This window comes from Ochotona curzoniae, unplaced genomic scaffold (genome assembly GCF_017591425.1).
Source record: "Ochotona curzoniae isolate NIBS_2020 unplaced genomic scaffold, NIBS_Ocur_1.0 scaffold_4701, whole genome shotgun sequence".
Classification (NCBI taxonomy): Eukaryota; Metazoa; Chordata; class Mammalia; order Lagomorpha; family Ochotonidae; genus Ochotona; species Ochotona curzoniae.
In genome coordinates this window covers 74200933-74225917 of record NW_024467122.1, presented here as the reverse complement: position 1 = coordinate 74225917, position 24985 = coordinate 74200933, and the positions used below count along the sequence as shown (strand labels likewise).

General features: G+C 51.2%; 1 protein-coding gene across 4 annotated transcripts in view; it reads right to left on the bottom strand.

Annotated features, from left to right (window-relative positions):
* ZNF710 (zinc finger protein 710) overlaps positions 1-24260 on the bottom strand; it is a 53794-nt gene extending 29534 nt beyond the window's left edge. For 2 of the 4 annotated variants that reach the window (XM_040970086.1, XM_040970087.1), the window contains exon 1: positions 23175-23553. In XM_040970086.1, the coding sequence (XP_040826020.1) occupies positions 23175-23359 (185 nt within the window). In that variant the 5' untranslated portion in view covers positions 23360-23553. Of the gene's footprint in view, positions 1-22704; positions 23554-24216 lie in introns of those variants that run through there. The other 2 variants (XM_040970091.1, XM_040970090.1) reach the window with 2 other exon arrangements.
* Between the last annotated feature and the right edge of the window lie 725 nt (positions 24261-24985).

The window sequence follows — 24985 nt, the reverse complement described above, 5'->3', positions numbered from 1 at the left end:
GACTGTCATTCCTATTTTCTAAACACCAGGGCACAGAGAGGGGAAAGCAGCTCAAGGCCACACAGCTGGTAGTGACCACATTTTCACAGCAGGCCTGGAAGCATCCAGAAGGACACCTTCTGGACCACTCCAGTGGATTGGTGATTCTCCCCGAGGCTGCCAGACCAGGATTCAAACCCTCCTGGCTGGACAGGGGGTGGGGCTCCAGGCGAGCAGGGTGGCGGGGCTGGGAAGCCCTCTGCCTCGCCCAACTCTCACACTCCACCTTTGAAAACAGTAATCAATTTATGGTTTATCAGAAAGGCAGAGACAGCACAGATGTCCCTCGGGCTGATTCACACCCTAGAGGCCCTCAACAACCAAGGCTGGGCCAGGCTGAAACCAGGAGCCAGGATACCATCTGAGGTTCCCACGCGAGTGGCTGGGGCCCAGGCTGTGCATTAGCAGGGAGCTGGACTCTGATGGGGTCAGGACGGAAACACAGGTGCTCCACTACCGGATCAGGGTGTCCCAGGGGGTGTTCTAACGTCTGTTACAGATGCTGGCTCCCCACTTTTCAGCCTGCAAGCTATTAAAAGTCCCTTTCCCACTGCCAATATCGAGCACTCTTAACAGCCTGGTGCCTCTCGAATGTTCTGCAGTGATCAGCAGCTCTGAGCCCTATCTCAATTCTGCCAGCAGGTGCCTCAGGTACCATGACCCAGAAGCCTGGGATGTCCCAGCAGCCTCATCAGCTAAAGATGCAGCCCACTTGGATGCCACCATGGTAAAGCCCAATTATGGGCACTTCTAAGACTCATCCACTGTGCTTAGTTCCTCTTGCTGGGGTCACTGCAGAGCAGCCCTTGCCACAGCCTATCCCAGGGGACTTAAGAAAGCTTCTTGTTATATGCACAGATTTCCAGAAAAAAAAAAAATTCCCTTTTTTGGGGCACCAAAATCAACTGATCTTGTAATTACATTTCCATAAACTTTTTGAGATTCCCTCACAAGGCCTAAGAATACATAGCAGCATTTACAAACTCAAGAATCTAAAATTCTGGCTTACCTATTTCCACTTAAGATGAGTTTCAGGGAAGAGATCCACAAATCTACCCAATTTTTTTGTGGAGGCTTAGAGAAGGGATGTTTCATTTCCCAAGGCAGTCATTCATTTGCCTCTCTTCTTTTGTAAAAACAGAAAACCATACATTTAAATTTCTCAGGTGTTTCTGGAATTTACACGAGGCCTTTTAGCCCTCTGTGAGGCTGATGCCAAATATATTAATGCATAAAGGCTGAACATACAGCACAAAATCCATGGGCCTGAGCCTTGCTCACAGCTCTGCCAGTCTCAGTCGACGCTGGCACAGGCAGGCACAGACACCAGCTCCTGGAAGGGCACTGTAAGATGTAAACTCCAAGGTTTGGGGCAGGGCCCAGGAAGCTGCATTTGAGCAAGCCCTATAGTGAGAAATGACATATGTCACAGCTACTGCAGAAGAGCCAGAAGGGACAGCTGCCACCAGCGGCTCAAGAGATTCAGTCCTGGAGGAACCCAAGCAAACGAACCTGGCTTACCCCACAGAGATACAAGGAGAAGGAAAGAGACCAGAGCTCTGCCTTTCTAGAACTTTCAGCATCCCTGAGTGTGACTCGTTTAGCCTCTTGGAGGTGATTTCCTCCAAGCAGATAGGAGAGATGGAGGCGTTACTCAGGAATCTGGTTGCAGCACAGATTCTGGCTCAGCAGGTCTGGCGCTGCCCTTCTTGTTTAAAAGAAGTACCTCACCTGTATTAGTCTTCTCTTGCTGCAAGGAAATACTGGAGGCAACCAATTTAAGGAATAAAACCAGTTTTGGAGGGTCAAGATTGGACACACCCACTGCTAGGGCAGCTGGTGGCTGGTGATGCCGGAGAGCAAGGCTCTGGGAGGCACGGAGAGAGGCTGGGATGAAGCCAGGTTGGCAGCCCTTTAGAGAGAGCTGTCTCCCAGGGACTCCCCCTGGACATACGCCCTGAAAACCGTTCTGGGATTAAAGCTCCAATCTCTACGTGCCATTAACTTTTGAACCACCTGCACGAGTTCAGGACCTGGTCTCAGCAGCAGCAACATCATGGGTCAGTACCTCATACCTGACTGAGCCTATGCCTCAGAAAGACACACTTAACAAAGGAATCAGGGAGCTGGTGCTGTGGTGTATGGGGTTAAAACACTGCTTGTAGTGTGAGCATCCCATATGGGTGCCAGTCCTGGCTGCTTCACTTCCAATCCAACTACCTGCTTAGATCATGGAAAAACTGCAGAGCATGGCTGAGTCCTTGGGCCCCTGCACTCAGATGGAGACTAGAAGAATCCAGAAGAAGCTCCTGGATCCTAGCTTCAGATTGGCTCAGCTCTGGCCACTGCAGCCATTTGGGGAGTGAACCAGTGGATGGAGATCTCTCCATCTCTCTCTCTTAAAAATAAATAAATAGGGCCCGGTGCAGTAGCTCAGCAGCTAAAGTTGTCACCTTACATGCTCCAGGATCGCATATGGGCGCCAGTTCTAATCCTGGTGACCCCGCTTCCCATCTAGCTCCCTGTCCGGGCCTGGGAAGGCAGTAGGGGACAGCCCAAACCCTTGGGATCCTGCACCCATGTGGGAAACCCAGAAGAGGCTCCAGGCTCCTGGCTGTGGATCTGCTCAGTGCTGGCCTTTGCAGCCACTTGGGGAAATAATCAATGGATGGAAGATCTTCCTCTGTCTCTCCTCTCTGTATATCTGACTTTCCAATAAAAATAAATAAATCTTTACTAAAATAAATTAAATAAATAATGGGAGGACATTTTGATTTTTTTAAACACTCAGCCAACGCTTTGTGGCCACAGACAAAGAAATCGAAACGCAGAAGGATTGCTCATGATTTGTTCAAGGCCACGTTCTTGGCCAAGCCAAGGTCAGCTCCAAAACCTGTGCCTCAACAATCTAGCAGTGAAAATGAGATGTGGTGCCATCTGCAGAGGCATCTGATCAGCACATGGGATCACATCTGCCCTGTCTGAGGAACCCAGGACTACCTGAGACGCATCCCCATCTGAGCTAGAGAGATAGCTGCTTATCACCTCACAAGCGCCCTGCCCGACATGGAGCACCTGCAGCCCAGTGGCAACGTACAAACATGTCCTGGACCACTCCCCTTGGAGCACTCCTCCAGCACACCCTTGGCCATGCAGTATGCCAGGCAGGGGCCCAAAAGCACCTTAGCAGGAGCTGGATCAGAAGTGAAGCAGCTGGGACTCAAACCGGTGCCCGTATGAGATGCTGTTGGCACAGGAGGCGGCTTAGCCTACTGTGCTGGCAACACTGGGATGGCTTCCAATTGGCCCATGCAAACCGACAAAGCCATTCCAATACATTCACGTACAGTGGAGACAGAGGGACAAGGCAACGTGACATAGCTTGATGTTGGCAATGACATCATGTGAAGTTGGACAAGTCATTTAACCACTCTGAGCACCTGGACATCCCATAAATGGGCAATGCCTCCTTCAGAGAGCCGTGGTGAGGATGAAAGAGCAACCTGCTGGAGAGACTCCAGCCAGGGCCTGACACACACTGTGTGTGCTTGCTTGCTGAAGGTTAGGACTGCGACTGCTCAAGGCCTTCTCCACGGCTTGGCCAACTGGCCAAGATCCTCTGAAGTGCAGCATGGCTGCTCCCCTGGCCCCCTGTGGAAGCGTCAAGGCTGTGTGATGGATCAAGACTTGCATGCTGCTGTAGTCAAGAGAGAAGTGAAGCGTGCTCTGGAACTTGCCCCAGCATTTACTCTGGCAGTCACTTGTGGGCATGAAACAGTGGATGGAAAGTGTGTGTGTGTGTGTGTGTGTGTGTGTGTGTGTGTGTGTGCGCCTTTCAAATAAACAACCAATAGCAACAACAAAAGGTTCAAGAAAAGTGTATGCATGTACAGAGGAAACCAATATGGCAAAAGGTTAGCTCTTCTATCCAGGCCACAAATATATGGATGTTTAGTATAACATTACTTCAACTTTTTTTGCATCTTTAAATTTTTTTTCTTACTAGAACCTTGAAAAAAACCTCTTGCTAATTTTAAAGGCTAAAAAGAAGGTATCCTGGGCCCGGCAGAATGGCCTAGCAGCTAAAGTCCTCACCTTGAACGCACTAGCATCCCATATGGGTACCGGTTCCAATCCTGGCAGTTCCACTTCCCATCCAGCTTTCTGCTTGTGGTCTGGGAAAGCAGTTGAGGACGGCCCAAAGCTTTGGGACCCTGCACCTGTGTGGGAGATCTGGAGGAAGTTCCTGGCTCCTGGCTTCAGATCGGCCGTTGCGCTCACTTGGGGAGTGAATCATCAGACAGAAGATCTTCCTCTCTGTCTCTCCTTCTCTCTGTATATCTGACTTTGTAATAAAAATAAATAAATCTTAAAAAAAAGAAGGTATCCCATTCAAAAATTACCTACTCAAACTATCTTTCACTATTTAGCTATTCTTTATTAATTCAACGTAGGCAACAATGTCCACTCCACATAACATCTGTCTTGCGGTGGACCTGCCCGGCCTTGACCTCAGCACCGACCACGAGCATCTTGTTTTGGGTCAGGCATGTATTTGTGAACTGCATTGTCTGTTTGTGTTATCTTCAAGTATAAATTTTGATTTTAAACAACAACAATAAACTCACATAGGATCTTGGGAGAATGGAAATAGCAACCTTCCATGTGTCTTATGATAAAATCTACTTTTTCTTTCCTGGCTCTCAATCATTTTACAGTCTAGTCCAGAGTTTATAATTTTTTTTTCAAATCATTTTGAGGGATGATTTTTTTTTTTCCTATTAGAGATAAAACCCTATAAAGCAGCTTGCCGTGGCCTAGACTGGATTATGGATTGAACTGTATGAAGATCTTCAAAATGCTTGTGGGGAACTGCATATTATGAAAAATTTCAATTGTTTCTGGCACCAAAATAAACTTCACTTTCAATTCTACATTTCCATACATTTTTAAGTATCCTCGTGCTTTTTTGTTATATTCTATTCCTTCCTTGTAACATTTATACATTTCTGTTGCAGTATTGCTGTGTTGACCAAAATTTAAAATCAATTTTACACAGTTGTGATGGCAGGCTTTCCTGCGCTGTCACTGGTTTTTAACATGAGTGCCTGTTTGATTGGTTATTTATGACATTGGCTATTGGTATAAAATAAATATTCTTGATCACGCTAAGATGGCATCCTTTTGTTCCTGTTTCTCAGTGTATCGATCAGATGGAAATCACTGCTTGATTTAATCAATCTCTCCCTGTGTATATTGGAATTAATGTGGTTTTTTTTTTTCAGCTCATTAGCATGACGTGGTTACTATATTAAGCTTTCCCAATATTGACTAGTCTCGCTGCCTCGCCCCACTGGTTACGGTGGATGGCTTGTTTAATATGTTATTGAATTCTATTTCCTACCTAGCATTTTTGTTCTATACTGCGGTCTCTTTGCCATGTTTAATGTCAGGCTATTTTGCTTTGTAGAAGGAACTGGAAAACTCTTTGGTATCGGCATTATCACATTGGAAACAAACTACCAAGGACACTTGGGACCAGTGGCTTCTCTGGGCAGAAGGAACAGTGCTTTGATAAAAACTGCAAGATTGTCCTCAGCGAGTAATGTAGACATTTCCAGAAAGGCATACTGTTAGCGTCGGTGTTCAGGTTTCAGCCTGTTGTCATGCGTGCGTTTTCTATGATTTTAAAATCTGTCACCACTGCAGGGTCCCCTTTCTCACATTTTTCTTTTATTTCCGCCACAGATTTGCTGGAGGTTAGTGTACTTTATTGTTTGTTTAAAAACAGAATCAGCTCTTGGGTGTATCCGCTAATTTCACTGTGTTTCTGTTTTTAATGCATTTATTTCTGCCTTTATCTTTACTATTTTTTTTTTCTCTCCTGTTTTCTGTAGGGGCTGGTTTTATTTTATTTTCTAAGATCTCAGGCTGCAGGTCTGATTTATGTGTTGTCTCTTCCTCCTCCCCTTTGTAATACTAACGGCACTTAAAGCAAAGAGAATGGCATGAGCTAACTCCCTGGGTCTGGTTGGTGGCACTCCTGTTTCCCAGGCTTCCTAAAGCTATATATGAACATATTTTAGAAAGATTTGCTTATATGTTTGAAGGGCAGACGGACCAAAAGAGCTCTTTCATCTGCTGGTTCACACCTGGATTGGCTCCAATAGCCAGTGCTGAGCTAAGCCAAAGCCAGGAGCCAGGAGTTCCATGCGGGCTTCCCAGGTGGATTGGCAGAGACCCAAACACTCGAGCCATCACTGGCTGCCTCCCAGGTGCATATTAGCAAGAAGCTGGATAGGACATGAGCCCAGGCACTCCAATAAGGTATGTAGGCATCTAAACATCTAAATCACAGTTCCTGATGCCTACCCCAAGACCACATTTAAAACGCAGGCTGCTTGGACCTGGCGTAATAGCCTAGTGGCTAAATCCTTGCTATGCATGTGGCTGGGATTCCACATGGGTGCCAGTTCGTATCTCTGTTGCTCCACTTCCCATCCAGCTTCCCAACTGCGACCTAGGAAAGCAGCAGAGGATGGCTGAAAGCCTTGGGACCCTGTACCCATGTGACTTCAGATTCACTCAGCTCCGACCTTTGTGGCTATTTGGGGAGTGTAGCAGCAGATGGGAGCTCCTTCTCTCTGTAAATCTATCTTTCCAACAAAATAATAAAATAAATCTTTTTTAAAACGCAGGCTGTTTACACACAGGTGCTGAGCAAGACCTCAGAAATATACCAGAGGGCTACCCGTTGTTGGGGATTTCTAGCTTGGGCAATGATGAAGAACGTTTACCTTCTTTACAAATGTTTTGTATGACCCTGGGGTTGACCATCTCACTGTGGGACTCCCCCTAAGCCTTTATTTGTCTGAGACGGTAACAGGTGTGACCTGCTGCTGAAACAGGATTTCTCCCAAGACTCCTCCTGGCCAGAAGGAAGTACTGAGGAAGCACTAATATGCACTTGGATTTAGGTCTGTAGCATAGTAGGATAAGCATCTTGCATCCCATATGGGCACTGGTTCATGCCCTGGCTGTTCCACTTCCAACACAGCTCCCTGATCATGTCCCCAGGAAAGCAGCGTAAAATGGCTTAAGTGCTTGAGCCCCTCTTCCCATGTAGGAGACCAGGAAGAATCTCCTGGCTCCTGTTTTCAGATTGGCCCAGTGGATGAAGATCTGTCTCTCCTTCCGTCTCTGTAACTTTGCCTTTCAAATGAAAATAGAAACAAATCTTTAAAACAAAATAACTGGATTTGGACTATCAGAATCCATTGACACTCAAGTCCCACGGGCGCTGGAGGAGTTTCTTCCCCTGGGGCGCCTGGGAGAGCCTTTCCTGCTCCCCTCCCTCCAGGATCACAGGGAGCTGGCTGAGTTTCCCAGAGGAGCAGCACTGCCACTGACCATGCAGACCGCCCCTTTTTCTCTTCCTCCACATGACCCTGAAGGCCCAACTGAAACATGGCACCTGCAGCCCAAGATCAGCCACCAGCTGCCAGGGGAATTTTGAGGGGCCTCTGGTTAGCACCCTGTATGGGCCCTGGAATAGGTGCAGGTGGCCTGTTTTGCCTCCTGGCTCCTGAAGCCCAGCTGTGAATAGGAGGTGGCCAAGATCTCCAGGGAGATCTAGAAGCCTGCACAGCAGGCAGGCACCCCGAGTGACCATACAGGAGTGGAAGCATACAGAGAGGCACAGGGCTGAGGAAGGGAAACAGGAGACAAGGGCTCCCTGGTAGTCTGACCACATCACAGGCACGTGGCCAGCAAGCACAGGGGTCATGGACCCTCTGCTCTCTACCGCACATCTTTTGTAGCAGGCTGCGGGGGAGAGCCCACACATAGTGAACCACTGGCTGTCTCAACTGGCATCCCATGATGCCCTGCCCAGGTTGGTGGGGAGCGTCTGGGTCCCCTGAGTCCTTCTAGAACATCAAGGGGACAGATCTTGGCCCTGTTAAGACAGTCAATCAAGTGTGGCCAAGGCCAGAGAGAAGTGGTGTGACAGGCTGGGGTGCGGGTGCAGACCCAGCACCTGTGGGAATGTTTGCCATTTAAGTGGGATTTAGGTGGGGGCATGATACTACCAATGACAGGTCCTGGGTCCCTCTGCCTGGGCACAGCCTCGCCCATCATCCAAGGGTTTCTGGGTATAATTTGCAAGCATGTTCAAGTTCACACCTGGTGCCACCAACCTCTCCTAACCTTTCTTTGGTGCAGAGTTGAACCCCTAAGTTAACATGCAGCTGAGGACTGGCAACTGTACTTCCCTGGGAACCTCTCCCCAAGAGAAGAGCTGCTTCCAATGGGTCAGTGACAGAAGACCCTGGTGAGGTAGGACAGCTGAGCCAGTACTCACACCCGAACTCATAGCTAGGAATCAGCAACCTGTCTGGAGGGTAGCTCACGGGACCCACTGGAACTGGGCGCCTTGGGGCTCCAAGAGCTGCAACTGGGGACAGGAGCTACTTTTGTGAGCTCGTTTCCTTGTCACTGAATTAAGCGTATAGCCCAGGGTCTCAGATCCAGGAGGTGCCCAGTACAGGCTGGCTCTTGTGTCCCCTTACACGCTTGGGGAACCCAGACTGCTGATATCACGTGCTTGGTGCCATGCTTCAAGGATCCTCCCACACTCCCCAGAAGTCAGTCATGAGAAGCACGTTTTAGGGGAGAAACCTTGCTTGGGGTTATTTCTTGCTGATTTTTTTCTCTAAAGATGTATTTATTTACTTCAGAGGCAGAGTGACAAGAGACAGAGCAAAGAGCTCCAACTTCCATCACTGGTTCACTCCCCAAATGCCCACACAGTCAAGACTGGGCCAGGCTGAAGCCAGGAGTCAGGAGCTCCATCCAGGTCTCCCCTGGGAGTTGTAGGGACTCGAGCATCTGAGCCGTCACCTGCTGCCTCCTGGCCCACTCCACGGCACATCAGCAGGAAGCTGGATAGAAGTGGAGCCACCAGGACTCCAAACTGAGCTTGGATGTGGGATGCAGACGCCCCAAGTGACATTTCACCACCCAGGCCACATGCCACATCTTGGCGAATTTTAACAAATGCAACTGAGTCCAGAAATCCAGAAACTATTCTGTAAAAGACAGACCTGCATTCGGCAGACTTGGAACAGACACTCTGGGAGAAGCAGAAGGGGTCAAGCCAAAGTGCCTCTGGGGATCTAGATTCTCAGGTGACATCTCTGCGAGGCTCCTCCATTCCACTTTAAACAGCCCGAGCCCAGTGCACACCAGAGTGGCCTGCAGGGCTACAGACCCCACTGCTGGCTCCCAGACCTGGACGACGCCAAGCTGGTTCCTGCTTAGCCCTCCCAAGCCACTCAGTCTCCCCAGAAGTGTCCCTTTGCCTGCAGAGACTCAATGGAATGCCACCTCCCCCAGGCAGTCCTCCCTCTCCCTGCCGGCCTCAGCACGCTTCTAGACCCGATGTCCCAGATTCCTATGGGTATCTGATACCCAAGCACCCTTTCTGAACCGGAAGCTTGCCAGGGACAGAGGCTGTGTCATTCCCTTCCACCGCCCAGTTTGGCACACACCATACAGTCTGACAGGTTCTTGGTAAAATGTCTGCTGGTGGAATGTAGGCAAGGAAATGATGAAAGAGGACTCCTTTAGAGACCACAGAGGACTCCAGACAACGCAGGCAGGAGTCCCTGGGACCCGCAGGTAATCACAACGACCACGTGTGCAAAAAAGCAGATGCACGGGCCCACTGCCCAGGCCGTGCAACTGAGGATCCCCAGTCCCCAGTCCTGTCTTGAAGGAGGGCGTCTCCTATCATCTCTAAGGGATCCTCCAGATCTGGCCCTGCTTGTGTGAGGTCAGGGCCCTCCAGAAGCAAGAACGCACCGGCGGAGAAGACATGGGGGATAAGACTCGCCTCCCTGCACCCCTCCATCACACAGCCAGCTGTGAAGGGAGGTGGTGTCATCTACGCTGGGTCTCCGAGCACACCAAAGTCGCTGCTGTTTGCGCTCAGAGTGGGTCATTAACCTTAATTTCCTAAAACCTTAATCAGCTAGAGAAGGTGACAGACAAGTGATATCCGGCTCCCAAATTGCTGATGGGATCTGTGATGTCACAGATGGGGACTGAGGAACATATGGGGGTGAGGAGGAGCCAGCAGATGAGACAGGTATCAGAAGTGGCAACAAGGAGTGGGGAGGAAGAGTGAATGAAAATGTCCACAAAGCCCAAGGCAGTGAGCCATCAGCCGCCCTCTCGCCGTGTGCCTCTCATTAAGGGAGCCAGCAGGATCCTATAACCTGCAATGTGTCCCTCATATTCAGCGCCTGTAACCCATCCGGGCAGCAGCTGGCACGCAGTGTCCCTGGGGGAGGTGGCTCAGGCCTCCAGGAGCCCCTGTGGCCTTCCTGGCAGCCTGGGAGGGGAGGGCAAGGACAGGAGGGTGTGAGGGGAAGGAGGCAGGAGAGCAGTGACCAGCACCGATGGCTTGGTTCTGAAGGCGACCACCATGCTAGGAGCAGAAAGGAGAGAAGCTGAAGGCAGGAGGCCCCAGGACGAATGCTATGTGGAGGGCGAGGGTGTAGAAAAGAAGGAAGAGCTGGGCGGCAGTGGCAGCGGGAACAGGAAGGCCCGATTTAGCCAGTGCCGATGTGACTTCCTCAGCAATTCCAACCGACGTCCTTGTCCCCCACTGGCGTGAGGATGGGAGGGAGAGCTGGGCTGCAGCAAGGGGCAGAGGCACTGGCCAGGCCTGCACAGGAAATCCTCTGTTTCCCTCGCCGCCCGCCGCCGGGGAGGTCTCCGGAGAGCGGCCAGGATGTTTGTCTCACTCTCAGAGGACAGGCCGGCCTGGATCCCCCACGACAGACTACGGGCTGGTGGCAATGCCGGCCCTGTCCAGCACCCTCAGGCCTGCTGCTGGCTCCGACTCCCAAGCATTTGGCACAGTAGCTAGGACTGTACCTGGGCCACCTGCATCCCTGTCAGAGCACGCAGCACAGACTCCTGCTAATGTCTGCTGCCGGAAAGCCGTGCAGAGTGACTCGGGTAGTTAGGTCCCTGCCACTCACATGACAGACCTAGATTGAACTCTCGGTTCAGCCCTGGCTGCTGCAGGCATTTGGAGTGATCAAATGAAACATCTCCGATTTTTAGTAAATCTTTGAAAAAAAGTCAAGAGGGGTTTGTGCTGTGGTGTAGTGTGTTAATCCTCAGCATGCGGTGCCAACATCCCATATGGGCTCTGATTCTAGTCCAGGCCACTCTACTTCCCATCCAGCTCCCTGCTTGTGGCCTGGGAAAGCAGTTGAGGATGGCCTAAAGCCCTGGGACCCTGCACCCATGTGGGAAACCCAGAAGAAGCTCCTGGCTTCTGGCTTCGGATTGGCTCAGTTCTGGCCATGGAAGCTATTTCTCTCTGTAAAATCTGCCTTTAAAATAAAAATAAACAAATGTTAAAGAAAAAAAAAAGCATGAGGTTTTGCATCTGGTTATAAGAATCAACATACTAAGGTACCTGAAAGACTCCATGGAATATGGAATGAAAAGTTGTGGAGGGCATAGTGGCATAGTAGGTCAAGTCACTGCTTGGGATACCCACATCCCATATTCACATTCATATCCCAAACTGCATGAAAGACCTGTTCCTGTGCCTTTCAATAAATAAAGAAATTTTCCCCCTAAAAAGTTAAGTTTATCTGGGTGCAAAAAACTTAACATTCATGCAGTATTTTCACAATACGCATCTTCCATGATTTTTTTGCCTGCATATGCATGGGTTTTATATCTTTTTGATTCCAACAAATCTTTCAATTCCATTTATCTTCTTTTTAAAGATTCATTTTAAGATTCATTCATTTTCTATTTGAAAGTCCGAGTGACAGAAAGGAGACACACATATAAACACACAGAAAGAGAAAGATCTTCCAAGATTTACTTTCTGGCTCCTGGCTTCAGCTTGGCCCAGCCTCAGCTCTCGCAGGCATTTGGTGCCAAGCGCAGGCAGTGGGGCTGGCTCCCAAGCCTGGATTTCTCCCTGCACAGCGGAGGCACAGCAAGACCCCCAGAGGGCTTTGGCAAGGTATTCCCAACATGCTGAAACAGGCACCAGGGGACTTCAGGGCTGCCCTCGAAGCTATCGTCAGGTTCCAAGTAAGAAAGCAAGAAGGCCAGGGTGCAAGACACTGTGGGGGCATGCAGCACGCCTGGCAGTGGGGCCCAAGTCCAAGAAGGTTCTTTGGGGCACGTATTTCATGATGCAGGCTTGGGCAGACCTGATGAGCACCAGGTTGACATCCAAATATCTCCGCTCCTTTTCATGATGAAAAGCCAGAAGCTGGCTCAGGCACTATGGGGCAGAGGGTTAGGCCGATGCCTGCAGGTGGGCATACCCCAGGGTTGATTCCCGTCAGTCCACTTTCAATATAGCTCCCTGCTAATACACATGGGAAAGTAGTGGAGGATGGCGCAAGTGGTTGGGTCTCCAAGCCCACTTGGGAGACTAGGGGGAAGCTCCTGACCTTAGCTTGGCCCACCCTCAGTCACTGCAGCCATTTGGGGAGGAAATTAGTGGATGGAAGATCTTTCTATGTGTGTCTCTCTTTCTCTGGGTCACTCTGTCTTTGAAACAAGTAAGTGAATCATTTTTTAAGACTTATTTATTTATATTGGAAAGTCAGACTTACAGAGAGGAGATAGAGAAAGATCTTCCATCTGCTGGTTCACTCCTCAAGTGGCCGCGATGGCCGATCTGAAGCCAGGAGCCAGGAGCTTCTTCCGGCTCTTCCTCATGGGTGCAGGGTCCCAAGGATCTGGGCCATCCTCTGCTGCTTTCCCAGGAGGCCACAAGCAGGGAGCTGGGTGGGAAGTGGAGCAGCTGGGACACGAATCGGTGCCCATATGGGATCCTGGCACACGCAGGGTGAGGAGGACTTTAGCCACTAGGCTATCATGCCAGGCTCATGAATCTTTTCTTAAAAAAAAAAAAAAAGCCAAGCTTTAAAATCTTTTTCTCATTTAAAAAGATATTTATTTTATTTATTTGAAAGGCAAAGTCATGGAGGAGGTCGGAGGGACAGTGAGATCTTTCCTCTGCTGGGTCATTTCCCAAATGGCCAAAATGGCTGAGGTTGGGCCAGGCCAAAGCCAGGAGCGAGGAGCTTCTTCCAAGTCTCTGACATGCGTGCAGGGTCCCAAGGCTTTGGGCCATCTTCTACTGCCTTCTCAGGCACATTAGCGGGGAGCTGGACTGGAAGTAGAGTAGCCAAGACTGGAATTGGTGCCCCTAGGGGATTGTCAGTGCCTCAGACAGTAGTTTAACCTGCTGTGTCACAGCACTGGACCCCTAAACCCCATCTTACTGCACCCATTTGGGAACTGCTTTCTAGGCGTTTTCTCTCCACTTACACACTCAGTACCCCAGCACACTGACGAGCAGAAAAGCCACACAGGATAGCACCCTGATATTCTGAGGCTGCTGTCTTCACCCATCGAAAAATAGCGGGCGGGAGGTATCCCTTGTAATGTCACCACATGGTAGGGTGGCCGGCGTGTTGGGCATCCAGCTTGGGTCCACAGATCCTGTAGGCACCCACCACTGTCGGCCTGGAAATGTTGCCTCCAGCATAAAAAACAATTATGACACACAAGGGCAGCTGGTCCAGGGTGATTTTGTGTTTTAAAGACATCTCATTCTCCCCTGGTGGGTTGCATCCTCACCAATGGCTTCCTTGGCCTTGGGCTCCACATAGCAATTTTCTGTAGCAAAGGGGAGCAGCCAGCACTCTCCACTTTGAAAAACTCAGGGCAGGTATTTTCATGAAACAAACATAGAAAAGAAATGCAGCTCTCGCTCCAATTAACAAAATGCATCCAAATGCACCTTTGGATAGACAAAGATTCTACAAAGTTATTCTTCAAGAATCTTCCATGTACCAAGGGCCTGTAGCCCTGAAAACTTCTCTATCATAAACCAAAATGAATGCACCAGCTGAGGACACCAGGAAGTACTTCCCTCACACCTGCCAGTAGCTGGTACCCACCTGAGGCCAGTTCACAGACGATAATAAAAGCTCCACTGAAATAGGTCGAAGGTTCAGATGTGCCGATAAAAGCCAGCAGCTTCAAAGGCAGGGCGGCAGCGCCCATCCCTGCCCTCCCCATTGTCTGATGCAGTGGCTGGCCTCTGCACCTGCCTTCACCACCTACTGCCTGAGCTCTGCCCCATGGGCTCCAGCCAGCTGGAGAGGTGGGACTGGCAATGCACATTTACTCCCCTGGGAGGAGTGGGTCTAGGACCTGGTGGACAGCATGTCGTGATGTCATCATCCCTTGACCAATGAGATGACAGTTTTAATACAGAGAAGAGAGTGTCCAGTCTTGCAGGGACAGAGGGCTCACGTCTCACATCAGAGTACATGAGTTCGACTCCTGGTTCCTGCTCCTGAAGCCTGGTTAAAGCTGATGCACATTCTGCAAGGTAATGGATAACTCAAGTCCTTGGGCCCCTGTCACCCACACTGGAGACCTGGGCAGAGTCCCAGACTCCTGGCTTCAGCCTGGCCCTGCCCTGGGTCTTGCTGACATTTGGGGAGTGAACCATTGGATGGGAGGTTCTTTTGTCTCTCAAACAGGGACACTGCATCCTACCCTCGCTTACACACTTAGGACAAACTGCATTGTAGCCAGTATGCAATGCTTTGGGCACAAAGGGAGCCTGCCTATGTTGTATGTGTGTGTGTAATAAAGATCCATTTAACAGAGAGAAGGGGAGAGATCTTCTATCCGTTGGTTCACTGCCCACAAGACCAGAATGGCTGAGGTTGGGCCAGGGTCGGCCATGTGGATGGCAGGGGCCCAAGGACTTGGATCATCCTCTACCGCTTTTCCAGGTGTAATAGCAGGGAGCTGGATGAGCAGTGAGACAGCCAAGACACAAACTGGGGCCCATACTGTGTCACAATGTTGGCCCCTGCCCATGTTTTCCTACAGCTAAAATTGCCACAATTGGTGATGGATAATTTGTTTACTAATTCTCTACTCATGGCTACTTTTTTTTTTTTTTGGACCCAGACAAGTAATGATGCAACAAGCTATCTAAAAAATGTTTCATTTCACAAGTAAGCACACATACCTGTAGGAGGAAGTCTCACAGGGGTAAAAACCTGTGCAGGTTTCATTTTAATAAATACAGTCAGGGTCCTCTCTGATGCACCCTTGCATCAACAGTGGTGCGGACACTGATGCTGACTGTCACATCCCGAGAGGAAATCTGCACTTCTCTCATTGCTGATGGGCTGAACATCTTCTATCATTACAGTCGTTTGTATTTCTTTCTCTATATATGGCTTCTACGCTTAGCCCTGCTTAAGAAACTGGATTGATGGTCTTTTTTTTTTTTTTAAGCACTTATTTAAAAGCCAGGGTAACAGAGAGAGACAGAGATCTCCCATGTACTGGTTCACTGCTCAAATGGCTGCAACAGTCAAGGCTGGGCCAGGTTGAAGCCAGGAGCTAGAAATTCTGCCATAAGAGTAACAGATGCCCAGTACTTGGGCCATTCTCTACTGTATTTCCAGGCACATTAGCAGGGCACTGGATTGGAAGGAGAGTAGCTGGTGCCCATATTGGATGCCAGCCTTGCCAACAGTGGCCTAATCCACTGTGTCACAGTGACCCTGGTAGCATTTTTTAAATTGATTTGTAGAGCTTTTCAGATACTAAAGAAAGAAACTTAATTTTAAAAACTTATCACAAGAATGTTTTTCTACTTTGGCTTTGTTAGTGACAATTTTTATCATACATAAATTCTTAACTTATGTAAGGTCAAATTTATTATTTAAGACTTATTTTATTTTTATTAAAGGCAGATTTACATTGAGAAGGAGAGACAAAGATCTTTTATCCTCTGGTTCACTCCCCAAAGGGTTGCAAAAAAGAGCTTCTTTTGGGTTTCTCATATGGGTGCAGGGTTCCAAGGCTGTGGGCTGTCCTCAACTGCCTTCCCAGGCCACAAGCAGAGAGCTGGATGGGGATGGAGCAGCCAGGACATAAACTGGTGCCCATATGGGATCCTGGTGCTTGCAGGAAGAAGGATTAGCCAACTAAGCCATAGTACCGGGCCCAAACCATTATCATTAATATTATTATTTTTATGGCTTCTGAGTTTGAAGTCATATTGAGAAAGAATTTTTCCCAATTTAGTTTTGGAAAATATTGCTCATCTGTAATTTATTCTTCATAATGTGTTTATTTTTCAAGTAGCTAATTGTTGCATGTCACAAAACTGCCATATTCCTATGAATCGACCCTAGAACTCTCTCCTCCCTATCTTCCAGCAACTTCTCTCCATGGCCCTCCCTCCTCCTGCGAGCCAAGTCACACTCTAGTACCACATCTGTCACAGCAGCCGCACTGAATCTCAGCCTGTGACAGCAAGCAGAGACCACAGCACCGCCTCTCGTGTCACAGCTAAGGAGCAGGGGTCCTAGCAGGTGCACCAGCCTTGCCTACAATCATGGGAGAAGTAGCTTGGTTCTTACAATTTCTCTTTATTACTACTTGAGCAGAAACATCAATAGATATGTACTAAACACACCCTCTGCTGGGTAGTGACTCAGGCACCGGGACTCCAGAAATCAATGACGCAGCTCTGAGCTATCAGAAAGCTCTGAATCCAGTTAGACTCAACCTATGGAGCAGAATGTCCTAGGGAACCTCAAATCCTGCAAGGCATGGGCGCAGAGGGGGACCCCAGGAGGTGGCAGGTGCTCCGCCTGGCCTCCTGTGATCAGTACTGAGACCAAAGCTCCAGAGAGCCATCAGACAACAATGGAGCAACCCAGGGTGATGGCAGCATTCAGTCAGAAGGGAAGTAACCCCATTCTGTGGCAGCTGTGGGCAGGGTTTTTAAAAGAAAAAGATTTCTCGGAAAATCTGCGGTCTCACGGGCAGACCTTCATGTGGGTTTGGACTTGGGCACTAGACTGAAAGTTGCAAAGTGGATCTCACAGCAGGGTTTTGGGAATCTGGTCAAAGGAAACACGGCCCTCTGAGCTATTGCCCTCTCTCTCCACAAGTTCTCAGGGACGGATTCTAACACGTATGAGCTCACAATCGAAAACCAGGAATGCACAGGATGTTTTTTTTTCTTAGAATGTCATCTATGCAATCTGCTCTCTTTACAGTAGTAAAAATGAAAAAATACCGACAGACACCACCAAGCAACACAGCAACTACTGAATACAAAATATATACATTCAACATGATTAAATATAATCTCTATTAAAAACTCCACGGATGAGCATCAAAAACAACCACAAACACACCAAATATATTAAATCTTAAGTTAATATTGGTACTAAGCTCTTTTGTAAAAAGGCTATTCAGAAGAGGTAACTAGAGAGAGAATCAGTGAATTGGAAGATATATTATCCTGAAAATATCCAAATATAAAAAAAAGTTTAGGGCCCGGCACAGTGGCACAGTGGTTAAGGTCCTCACCTTGCATGCCTGGGATCCCATATGGGTGCCGGTTCTAATCCCGGCGGCCCCGCTTCCCTTCCAGCTCCCTGCCTGTGGCCCGGGAAAGCAGTCGAGGACAGCCCAAGGCTTTGGGACCCTGCACCCGCGTGGGAGACCTGGAAGAGGCTCCTGGCTTCGGATTGGCATAGCATCAGCCGTTGCGCTCACTTGGGGAGTGAATCATTGGACGGAAGATCTTCCTCTCTGTCTCTCCTCTCTGTATATCCGCCTTTCCAATAAAAATAAAATAAATCTTAAAAAATAATAATAATAAAATAAACACAGCTCTAAAGCTTTAAAATGGGAACATAACAATAGGGACAGAGGCCAAGAGATCTCACCAGGCAGGCCAAAGCAAGTAGCATACAGCCATAGCTAAGACACCAAACTGCAGCAAGGAGAGGAGGGACCCAGAGAGATGCCCATTTAGCCTTTGGTGCTACAGCAATCTTATTTTTTAGTGATTTATTGCAAAGTCAGATATACAGATGGGAAGAGAGACAGAGAGGAAGATCTTCTATCCATTGATTTACTCCCCACATAGCCACAATAGCTGAAGCTGAACTAATCTGAAGCCAGGAGCCTGGAGCCTTTTCCAGGTCTCCCACATGGGTGCAGGGTCCCAAGGCTTTGGGCCATTCTTTCCCAGGGCACAGCTGGATGGGAAGTGGAGTAGCTGGGACATGAACTGGAGCCCATATGGGATGCTGGTGCTTGCAAGGTGAGGATTTGTCTTTTGAGCCATTGCACTTGGCCCACCAACCTCATTTTAAAATTCTTTACAAATCTGCATAAGCTGAGCCCAACTGTGATAGGCATTTTCATGGGCTGACCTGGCAAGGTAGCACTGGTCATAACAGGATTCTGTGGGAAAACCCTTTCTGTTTTATAGATGCACAGACACTTACCTGCAAAGGGCTCACAGCCCGTCCCCAGTCCTGCCTACCCTGTTCCTAAGGCAGGTGTCCTAAGCAGGGGTTCCAATCCCGGCTCTGACAACATGCAGGGTGTATGACCTCAGGAAAGGAATTCAATCTAAATCAGTTAATATGACAATGCTTCAGAGAGTCCATGGTGTTGGTGGTGTTGGGGGTGTGAGCATAAAACACAGCCTGGGAGGTTACAGTTCAAGCATGTGGGTCACCCACGTGAGAGGCCTGGCCTGAACCTTGAGTTTCTAGTTTCAGCCTGGCCCAGCTCTGGCCGTTACAGCTATCTGGGGAGTAAAGCTGCTTTTCAGACTAAATGAAAATAAACAAACAAATAAACAAGCTAAATGCTTAGGCTTAGCAGTTACTGATGAGGCTCCTTATTGCTTTGTTGTGAATGCCTGGGTTTGATACCTGCCTCTGACTCCAGCTTCCTGAACACTCTCTCTCCCTCCAAAATAAACTTTAAAAGTTCATGAAAAGGGCCCAGAGCAATAGCCCAGTGGCTAAGTCCTCGCCTTGCATGCGCTAGGATCCCATATAGATGCCGGTTTGTGTCCCAGTTGCTCCACTTCCCTGCCAGCTCCCTGCTTGTGGCCTGGGAAAGCAGAAGAGGATGGCCTAAGGCCTTAGGACTCTGCACCTGCACTGGAGATCCAGAAGAAGCTTCTGGCTCTTGACTTTGGATAGGCTCAACCCCACCATTACGGCCATCTACGGCAGGAAGCAGTGGGTGAAAGAGAAGTTCTGTCTCCTTTTTTTCTCTGTAACTCTGCTTTACAAATAAAATAGTCTCAAAAATTTTTTTTTGCATCAAAACAAACATTTACTTTAATTTCATTTCTCCAGCAATCAGTATGTACACACACACACATACAAACAATTATTCAGAGAACTGGGCCTGGCACACAGCAAGTGCTATCTAGCCAAAGAGCTGGACAAGGGCAGTGAATTCCTCAAGGGCTCCCTGGAAGCTGATGAGAGTTCAGGGTTCTCCCCACCCTAACACAGCACACACAGAACCCAGACACAGCTGCTAGCACACAGCGCCTCTTCCCAGGGATCTGAAGCACTTCGACCCTGCCTCCTGTCACTTTAAGACCAGCATGTGGACTGCTGCTGCCTGCCCCCTCCCTGACTTCAGGCACACAGGCCCTGGTCCGCACCTCTAACAAGCACAAGCCATGAAACACGTAGGTGACAGGAGCCAGAAGGCATCTGCGAGATGCCCCAGGTTGCCCGAGCAGGGACTTGACCGAGGTTGTCCGCCTGGCCGGAATGCATGCCCCGGTCAGTGCTTTCGAGTCCACGGGTGCTTCCCAGGGCCAGTATCTTGCACGTGACTCTAGTGGAGATGCGGATTCAGCAAGTCTGCCCAGGGGCCCCAAGAGTCTGCATTTGCAACAAGCCCCAAGTACTGCTGATGCTGCTGGCCCGGGCACCACAGGCAAGGCAGCAAGGCCTACGTCAAGGTCAGCAGGCTGCTGCTCTAGCCTTGGTAGCATGGCTTCCCCCACATCCCTGCCTTCGGGACAGCCTACCTCCCTCCACCCCCACGCCTTTTTCCTTTGAAGCTTTTCTAACAACTGTAATTAAAGAGGACTTGTGTAATTAGGAGTTCCGGGTCTGCCTCCCAGGGAGAAGGCAAGCCCTGTGAGGAAGAGCATGGGGCCCCGCACAGTGTCTGATACATCATGGACCGATGGACCGCTGGCCTGCAAGGGGCGGGACCAGCATCCCAGGAAGTAGACAGGCAGGTGAGCTCCTGTGCAGCTGGGAGCACCTTTAAGAGGTGTTTCGCCATTTGGTAGCTTAAAAAAGTCCACACATTTCAAATGCAAGGACACTTCGAAAAGTTCACCAGAAACAGATCCAAAAGATTACTCTGGTGCCAAAAAATATTTTGAAACTCACACTTATATTGCAAACCAAACTAAACTGGAGACCTACCTGCACTCAAAAGGCCTCCTGAAACTTTACCAAGCACAAAACAGTCCTGATCGGCCATTAACCATCTGCCCAGGGCAGCAGTTAAGGACCCCCCCACAGAGGAAGCACCCATTGTACCCACCATTTCCAGGCAGCTAGGGGGGCTCTGGCAAACGAGGCAGGGAAGGCTCCCCAGCCAGCCTCCCTCTGCTGGAGACCAACCACTACTTTTCTAGTTTTTAAAGATGTACTTTATGTATTTAAAAGGCAGTGACAGAGAAGAAGAGAGATCTTCCTTTGCTGGTAAACTCCCCAAAGGACTACAATAGTCGGGGTCAAACCAAAGCAAGTAGCTAAGAACTCCATCTGGGTTTCCACTCGAATAACAGGAGCCCAGGGACCTGAGCCATCCTCTGCTGCTTTCCCAGGCACATTAGCAGGGAGCTGGGTGGGAAGCAGAGCAGTCGAGACTCCAACCAGCGCTCTGGTTTGCGATGCTACAGCGAGTCCACAAGCAGGTTACACGTAGTCTGTGCTCAATCTGTCCAGCTTTCAGGTACAAACTCTAGGCCTTTTAGACAAGTTCCCTAAACCCTTTGTCTTGCTTCCCAGACCACCAAATGAGACCAGCAATTGCTGGCACTCGCAAGGACCACAGGCAATGGCACACACGAAGCCCTGCAGCACCCTGGCCTGAAATGACAGTGTCACCCTCATGGTTCTCCCCACACCCAAGTCTGTTTCAAAACCACCCTTCTCTTGTGCAGGACACTCCAGCCTGTGGCTCCACCCCTCTTGGGAGTCTCTTCTTTCCAGCCTCCTCTGCTTCACCTGCCTGGCCTGTGCTGCAATAGCTCACAGCACAGCTTGGCAGCTCCCATCAATCACCCCGTCCAGGTGTCACTCCTGGGTTCCATCTGCTTGAAATGTCCAGAACCTTCACTCTGCAGCCCACCAGGCACCAGCCCTACAGCAGGGCCCGGGTCTGCGTCTTGCCTGAGTGTGAACTTCCTGGATGACCTCACCCTTCTTCCAAACCACATATCTGGAACACCCTGACAGTTCCACTGCCTCCTGGGCCGGCTGGCCTCACAAGTCGGCGATGGAACAAACAGATACACCTGGGTCCTCTTTGTGGTCACACACAGGCTCCTCCAGGGCAGCAAGTGAGAGGCACCTGAGGCGTCAGGTGCTACATGCACCTTGCTTAGGCCTGCAGCAGGAGCCCAGGGTTCGAAGCTGTCATGGCCAAACTGGACTGGGGCTGCCCCACGGCGGCGGGAATGGCTCGGGAGACTGGTCCCGGGAACCTCAGGTTTCAGGGCCTGCTCCGCCAACTGACTTAGTGGCTCCAGCATGGAGCCTTCTTCCTGCCTCAGTTTCCTTCCGATAACTGCTAAGGTCGTCTGTTGGCTGTTAGGTGTAAGAGCTGGATCTACCCCCTTTATGTGAGCCCTAGCAGGCTCAGATCCCTGGGAGGTGGTGGCGGGGTTGGGAGGAAGTGAGACCAAGCGGGAAGCCCGCCCCTTACGTCAGCAGCAGGCATGGTGTCTCCTCCCAAAGGCAGCCATCCTTTTATTTATTTACTCCCTCCCCGAAAGAAGCCCCGTTTCCTGCTGAGCACAGCCTTGCTGGGAATATCTAGGGGCCACCAGGGAAGCCTAAAATAGCACAATCTCCGGTGGTCCATTAGTCTCTCCCTTCCAACTCTGATGCCATGCCAGGCCTCATCTGTCAGTCCTCGCTGCTAGACAGAGAGCTGAAAAGAAGTCTCTGGTTGGGAAGATGTGGTTGGAATGGAAGTGAGCCCCCTGCAAAGTGAATGGTCCATTGCCTACCCCCTCCCAACACACACACACACACACATCTCGGAACAGGGATACACTTGGGACTCAGCCTGGGAACCCACAGCTCCATCCCATAGTCCACACACTATATCGCCAAGAATGCCAGTGTGGTAAGAGCCACAGGTGACCAATTATACGTTCTACTCGGGCCACCTCCAGACAGGACCACCGGGAAACTTCTAGAAATTATTCCCAAAGCAGTCAGAAAGTTTTGGCCTTGCTAGGTCTGGAGAACCAAAGCCAGTCATGTGTTGATGGCTAACATCAGATACACGTTTTCTAATACTTAACAGTAGTCAAGGGCCCCTCTCCCCTGTCCCAGGGAGAGCCTCCCCTACCCGGGGGGTCTTTGAGGACCCCCCGATGAGGCCACAGAGGAGATGCAGATGTACCCCACCCCAGGGACGGGGGAGGGGGAACTGTGCCGGCAGAATTGGACTCTGGCTGTTTCTACTTACACAAGTGCGGCGCTGAAGAGAACAGCGTCAGAGCTGGCTGGGTGACCCCCAGGAGCCAAAGTCCTTCTTAGCACACACCTGTGGGGGAGTTTTGTGAAATCTCCCACATGTCCAAGGGGAACAGTGAGGAGCTTTCCAGGTACTTTCTGTCCTGGAAATGAAGGCACTAGGATGTGATCTCCAAACTCCAATCCCCCCCGCCCCAAGCAAGGCACTGGTCCCTGTGACTCCAGGGTAGCCCACGAGGACCCTGGCAGACCGAGAAGGGCCCGCCCCTCACAGTGTCCCCACAGCCAGTAGTCCCAGCCCAATCCACTTCAAACCACAGAAGCACCTAGCCGGCCCCTTCAATCTTCCCAAACTACAGTTCAGACTGGAGGCAAGCCACTGCAGCGACTGTAAAAGTCATTTTAGAAGGCAAGTTGAAACAACAACAAAAAACCCAACCAAAAACCCAACCCGATACGCACTAGTTAGCAGGTCCGCGGTTAGCGGCGGGCGGTGGCACCCAGGCCGGATCGGATGAGCTGGGCGACCGCGTGGGGAGCCAGGGGCTGCCCCGTCGAGTCCCCAGCCTCCGGGCCCACCTGGCAGCTGGGGTTGTGGGGCTGGGGGAACCCGATCTGACGCCGGTGATCACGCCCCACAGCTCCATCCAATTAGGAAAATGACCGCGAGCAGACGGACAGAGGACGTCCAGGAAGAAGGGCTGAGCACCGGGAGCTGCCGCAGGGAGCCCCCGCCCCGGCACCCCCGGCCGCCCCCCCAGTTTCCCCAACACCCCGGAGCCGGCGATCACCTTCCATAAGTCTGGGCCGGGACGCCCCGCGGTCCGGTGGGGCACCCCGACCCCCACCCCAGCCACCCCACCCCCGGCGCAGCCGCTGGCGGGGACGCGCAGCCACCCCACCCGGCTGGAGAATAAAGTTTGCGGGCACAAACAGGGGCGGGGCGGCGAGGGGGTGAAACTTCGCGTCCCGGCCGGGCGCGGGGGGGAGCGCAGCGGGCGCCGGGACACCCACGTGCGGCCCCGGCGTCGCCGCCGCCTCCCGGGCCTCCCGCGCCTCCCGCGCCGCCACCACGGCCGCCGCCGCGGCGCTCTCCTTTCATTTTTGCTTCTCTCTCTCTCTCTCTCTCTCTCTCTCCCTCTCTCTCTCCTTCGCGCGCTCTACCCGCTCGCGCCCTCTTTCGCTCCCTCTCTCTTTCCCTTCCCCCTCTCCCCTTCCCCCTCCCCCAGGACGCCATCTCTCGCTCTTTCCCCGGTTCTCCCGCTCTCCCTCCAGCTCTCCGGCATGAGGGAATGTGGAAGTGAAAGGAGAAGACGACATGTTTGCAGCAGCGGCGCGGCCCTGCGCGCCGCCGTCCCCGGGGAGAGACGGGGGGCGGGCCGGCCGCCGCCGCCGCCGCGACCCACCCCCGCGCCCCCCGCGCCCTCGCCCGCGCGCAGCCCCGGGGTGGCGGGGTGCGGGGGCCGCGGGCCCGAGGGGGCTGCGGGCCGCACGGGACACTCACCCTGGCTCCGGGCGCGGCTCCTGCGCTGGGCCCCGCGGGCGGGCCGGGCGGGCCGGGCCGGGGGCTCCTGGCTTGCCCACGGCGGCCGGGGTTGCTGCTGCGCGCCCGCCTCCACGCGCACCCGCCGCCGCCGCTCCGCCGCCCTCCCTCCGGCTCCTCTTTCTCTCTCTCTCTCTCTCTCCCCCTCCTCGCTCTCTCGCTCGCGCTCTCCCTCCCTGGAAGAAGGGAATGAGGCAGGGCTGACGTGAAGAGATGTAAAACAGCTCCTCCTCAGCCAGCTCGCCGAGGAAGACACCAGAAGCAGCCCTTTTATCTCTCTTTTGTTTTCTCACTTCCTTCCACCCCCAGCACCCCCGCCTGTCAGCCCAAGTTTTCTTTTCTCTTTCCACCGCGGCGAGGATTTTTCTGCCTTTTCTTTCTCTCCCTTTCGGTTCAACTCTCCCACTCGAATTCAAAGCCTGCGGGCTTCTCTCGCTCTTTTTCACCCTCCCCTTCCCGCTTTTCTTCCTTCTTCCTCCTTTCTTATTTCTCTAAAAGGGTTTTGTTTGCTGTGGGAGTTTCGTTTGAAAATCAAGTCACGCCTTTTTTCCTTCTTTTCTTTCTTTTTTTTTTTTTTTCCTCCTCTTAGCAGAAAAGGGGAACAAAGATTAACTGAAGCGGGGGAAGCACGAACGACAGAACCTTGCCTGGAAGGGGGGGGAGTGGTACAAAGAGGGGAGAGGCCTGGGCCCCGCCCCCCACTCCGGGAGGCTTGGGGGGGCCCCCCATT